Below are 5,000 nucleotides of genomic sequence, written 5' to 3'. Positions count from 1 at the left end.
GAGAGAGAGAGAGAGAGAGAGAGAGAGAGAGAGAGAGAGAGAGAGAGAGAGAGAGAGAGAGAGAGAGAGAGAGAGAGAGAGAGAGAACACTAGTATTTTACGAGAGTTAGGCAACCCGTAAAACGCCTGAGGGAAGCCACAACATGAAAGTTTAAGTAACCAAGAATTTACAGCGTGGCGGCGGGACACTAAACGGTGCCGGAGGAGGAGGAGGAGGAGGAGGAGGAGGAGGAGTAGGAGGAGGAGGGAGGTAAGAAGAAGCATAGAAGAGTAGGAGGCAGGAGGTGGAGGAGGAGAGGAGGAGGAGAGGGATGGCAGAGAAGAGTTAGACCGGAGGGAAAAGGAAGGGTAGCAGGAAGGGAGGAGGGAAGAATAGGGAGAGGAGAGAGGAAGAGAGAGGAGGTAGTGTAGGTAAGGGGTTTGGAAGGAGGAAGAAGGAATGGGAGGAAGGAAGAGGAAACATGGACTCAGAAGGAGGAGAGAGAGAGAGAGAGAGAGAGAGAGAGAGAGAGAGAGAGAGAGAGAGAGAGAGAGAGAGAGAGAGAGAGAGAGAGAGAGAGAGAGAGAGAGAGAGAGAGAGAGAGAGAGAGAGAGAGAGAGAGAGAGAGAGAGAGAGAGAGAGAGAGAGAGAGAGAGAGAGGAAGCAAAGTAGATGGATGGGTAAGGGGAGGAAGGAAGAGGGAAGAGAAAGAAAGAGGGGAAGAAATGGAGGAGGAGGAGTTGGGCGTCATAATTATTTTTTCAGTAATTTTATATTCGTTAATTATCATATTCGAGGAATCAAAACACACACACACACACACACACACACACACACACACACACACACACACACACAAAACGATGTTTTTATTTTTTTATTTTGCGCTTTTCATTAACATATAAAAGAGAGAGAGAGAGAGAGAGAGAGAGAGAGAGAGAGAGAGAGAGAGAGAGAGAGAGAGAGAGAGAGAGAGAGAGAGAGTGAGAGAGAGAGAGAGAGAGAGAGAGAGAGAGAGAGAGAGAGAGAGAGAGAGAGAGAGAGAGAGAGAGAGGCAGGGGGCGCGTATCTTCACTCTTGCACGGCTGTTTGTCTACTGGTATCAAGAGAGAGAGAGAGAGAGAGAGAGAGAGAGAGAGAGAGAGAGAGAGAGAGAGAGAGAGAGAGAGAGAGAGAAAGGCGGTTCGCAGAAGTGATTATCAGCCGTCAAAGGTAATCGGTGGGACGCTGAAAAGACATACTGCTGAGACGGACAGGAACGGGACGGACAGGGACGGGACAGACAGACGGACGGACAGGGACGGGATGGACACGGACGGGACAGACAGGAACGGGACGGACAGGGGCGGGACGGGCAGGGACGGGACGGACAGGAACGGGACGGACAGGAACGGGACGGACAGGGACGGGACGGACAGGGACGGGACGGACAGGGACGGGACGGGCAGGGACGGGACGGACAGGAATGGGACGGACAGGGACGGGACGGACAGGGACGGGACAGACAGACGGACGGACAGGGACGGGACGGACAGGGACGGGACGGACAGGGACGGGACAGACAGACGGACGGACAGGGACGGGACGGACACGGACGGGACAGACAGGAACGGGACGGACAGGAACGGGACGGACAGGAACAGGACGGACAGGAACGGGACGGACAGGGACGGGACGGACAGGGACGGGACGGGCAGGGACGGGACGGACAGGAACGGGACGGACAGGGACGGGACGGGCAGGGACGGGACGGACAGGAACGGGACGGACAGGAACGGGACGGACAGGGACGGGACGGACAGGGACGGGACGGACAGGAACGGGACGGACAGGGACGGGACGGACAGGGACGGGACGGACAGGGACGGGACGGACAGGAGCGGCTAGAGGTGCTTAGGTTTACTTGTGCTGGTAAACGAAGGAGGAAGGGAAAGGAGAAGGGAAACCAAGAAGATGAAGGAGAGGAGAGGGGAAAAGAGGAGAGTAGATGATATAATGGAAAAGGAAGAGGGAATGAAAGAAAAGGAGAAGGGAAAGAGAGGAAAGGTGAAGGGAAAAAGAGTAGAGAAGATGTGAAGGAAAACGAAGAGGGAAGAAAAGAAGGGAAAAGGGAAAGAGAGGAGACGGAAAGGAAGAAAAGTAAAGTGGATATGAGAGAAAGAGAAGAGAGAGAAGGAAGAGAAGAATAGAGAAGAGATGTAGCTTATTCTTGTGCTGGAAAATAAAGAGAGGAAGAAAAAGAGTGAAGGGAAAGAGAGAAGAGAGGAAGGGAAGAAGAGCAGAGTAGAGGAGGAGGAGAAGGAAGAGGAGGCAAGTAGTAGTAGAAGTTGTAGTAGTTGTAGTAGTAGCAGTAGTAGTGGTAGAAGTAATAGTAGTAGTAGTAGTAGTAGTAGTAGTAGTAGATAAGGATACATTCCCCAACAAACCTAAGGAAAGTCCACAAAACATATAGAACAGTAAAGAAAAATCAACGGCAAGTGCTTTCTCTTCTACCATTATCCACTTTTTCAAACATAACTAATCATCCATCAAACCTCCGTGCTAGTCGAGTTTCCGAGACACTCCTATAGTCCCCCCTTGGAAGACGTGAACCAGAGGAGACGTGGGAAGGAATGGGAAGGCAGTGAGAGAGAGAGATAGAGGAAGGAAACCCAGTCCACGGGGAGGGTTTAAAAAGGCAAGGCTCTGGTTAATTCAGTCCCTGCATTAGGAAGACGGACAGCCCGGGGATTAGAATAAGGAGAAAGTCTTGTATAGGGAGGGACGTAGAAAGGGAGAGGTGAACGCCGTAGGAGAAATAACCATGAAAATATTTATGGAAGAAATGATTATGGTGCGGGGTGAGGGAATTTAATATGGTAAAGATTAAATTGTTCGATCTTCTTCTTCCTCTTCCTCCTCCTCGTCTTTCTCTTCGCCCTCCACTTCTGTCTCTTCCTCCTGCTTCTTCTTCTTCTTCTTTTCTTCTTATTATTATTATTCTTACTTTCCTTGTTTTGTTGGGAAATATATAAGAACTTCTACTACTACTACTACTACTACCACTACCCTTACAACTTTACCTACTTAACTTCTTCTCCGCCTCCTTCTCCTCCTAATCCTCCTCCTCCTCCTCCTCCTCCTCCTCCTCCTCCTCCTCTTCCTCCTCCTCTTCCTGAACAATAGGCTAGACTGTTTCCATTTTCTTCGGCCGCTTCCTCTCCCTTCCCTCCCCTTCCCTTCCCTTCCGTTCCCTTCCCACGATACAGCCTCCTCCGCGGCCCTAATGAAACCCATCAACACACTCTTTCATTGAGGCTTAAGTTTATGCATCAGTCTGTCTTTCTTTCTCTCTCTCCCTGTGTCTATGTCTGATTCCTATGGCTGGTTTCTTAGCCCCCCTTTTTTTTGGGGGGGGAGGGGGAAGGACCTGTATTTTTTGTTTCTTTTTTGTTATTATATTTGCCATTCCTCGTCTTCTTTCTCTCTGTCTTTCTTGTCTATCTCTTCTTCTCAAGCTTCTTCTTCATCATCATTATTACTTATTTTTTCTTCCATTTTTCATCATCGGTGAGAGAGAGAGACTAGATCAAAGATGAGCTCCCGGGGGCAGCATGAGACAAGCAAGATGACGCCACTATAAACACTTGCCTGCGCCATAACGGGACCCACCTAGAAAGCCTACTGACACTAAAGGCGAAAACAAAACAAAAAAAGACAGACAGAGACATCCAGACAGCTAGTACTCACGTGAAGACCGGCGTGCGGATCCCCCTCTTGTACCAGAGGATCAGCTTGGGTCTGTCCCCCGGCGTGCGAGGGTTGAGGTAGCAGGGCAGGTCACTCGCGCGGCCCGCCACGCCCGTCACGGACCACACTAAGGGGAGAGAGAGAAAGAAGTGTGTTAAACTGCTGATAACATGATTATCATTAGTAGTAGTAGTAGTAGTAGTAGTAGTAGTAGTAGTAGTAGTAGCTTCAGGAAGGAGGTAGCGAGGGAAAGAGAAAAGAACACGTATCACTCTGCCGGTTAGCGGTGTAGGTGTGCAGGAGCGGCTCTTATTATTGGCTCTCCCGCAGGTACTCGTGTTTGCAGGTGTCGGTGAGGTGCGAAAGGTAAACATTTGGCCGCCGCGTCTGCATACGTCGGGGCGAGTTGCATCAGCGCCTACGTATGTGGCTGTGTGTGTGTGTGTGTGTGTGTGTGTGTGTGTGTGTGTGTGTAATTCACCCACGGCCTGATCACGAGCAATCACCATCAAGTACCCTCCCGACCCCGGCAATCTCCTTATAGTCGATCTCTGGGTATTGCCAGGACCTTCACCCCCCCACCCCCACACCCCTTGCTGAAGGTGGAACAGTAGCCGCTCCTCTGTCAGTGGAAAAATCCACCTGAGCAGGGTTCGAACCTCAGCCTGCCAGACCATGGAGCCTAGCAGCACAGCGCTCTACCACTGAGCTACCGGAGCGGTGTGTGTAATATGTACGCAGAAAAAAAAAACCCATAATGTAACGTGAACAAGGAATTGAGAAACAGACAAGAAGAAAAGGAAAAGAAGACGGGAAGAAGTAGGGGCGATAGACATACACGAAGAAAACTGAAATACAAACGGAAAAAAAAAAGAAAACTCCTAATGAAACAGAAAGGAGAAAAGAAACGAAAGGAGGGGAAGGAAAATAGACAAAAAAGTAACCACAGAAAAAGCCAAACGTTAGTACTAAATTCTGTGTAAACCGGAGAAGGAGAAACGGGAAAAGGGCGGAAGACCGGCAGACAGACAGGCATGAGGCGGATGGGCTCACGCTATCTTCAGACGGGAAGGACGGCGAGGAGGCTTCTGCACCGCTCCGCTTTTCACTCTGGATCAGCGGGTAATGGAACGATTTGTCTGGGTGCGTCGCGGCGTGGCTCGGGGATTGCTTGCGCTGCTAATATCTAAAGGCGAGGTAATATTTCACCGCCTGCATGTCCCCTCCTCGACTAAGGGCCCCGATGCTACTCCGCCTGAAGCCTCCGCCCACCGCTGTCGCTCATGTCGCC

At 50.6% G+C, this 5,000-nt stretch overlaps 1 protein-coding gene across 1 annotated transcript in view; it reads right to left on the bottom strand.

Moving 5' to 3' along the window:
• The window catches only part of LOC127007540 (neural cell adhesion molecule 1-like), a 165,017-nt gene that overhangs the window by 94,595 nt on the left and 65,422 nt on the right, over positions 1–5,000 (bottom strand). The window contains exons 3-5 of the mRNA XM_050878709.1: positions 3,710–3,836; positions 3,227–3,242; positions 1,269–1,863 (exon numbers count right to left, since the gene is read on the bottom strand). Of these exons, the coding sequence (XP_050734666.1) occupies positions 1,269–1,863; positions 3,227–3,242; positions 3,710–3,836 (738 nt within the window). The remainder of the gene's footprint in view (positions 1–1,268; positions 1,864–3,226; positions 3,243–3,709; positions 3,837–5,000) is intronic.

This window comes from Eriocheir sinensis, chromosome 35 (assembly GCF_024679095.1).
Source record: "Eriocheir sinensis breed Jianghai 21 chromosome 35, ASM2467909v1, whole genome shotgun sequence".
NCBI classification, from domain to species: domain Eukaryota; kingdom Metazoa; phylum Arthropoda; class Malacostraca; order Decapoda; family Varunidae; genus Eriocheir; species Eriocheir sinensis.
This window is presented reverse-complemented; position numbering and strand designations above follow the sequence as displayed.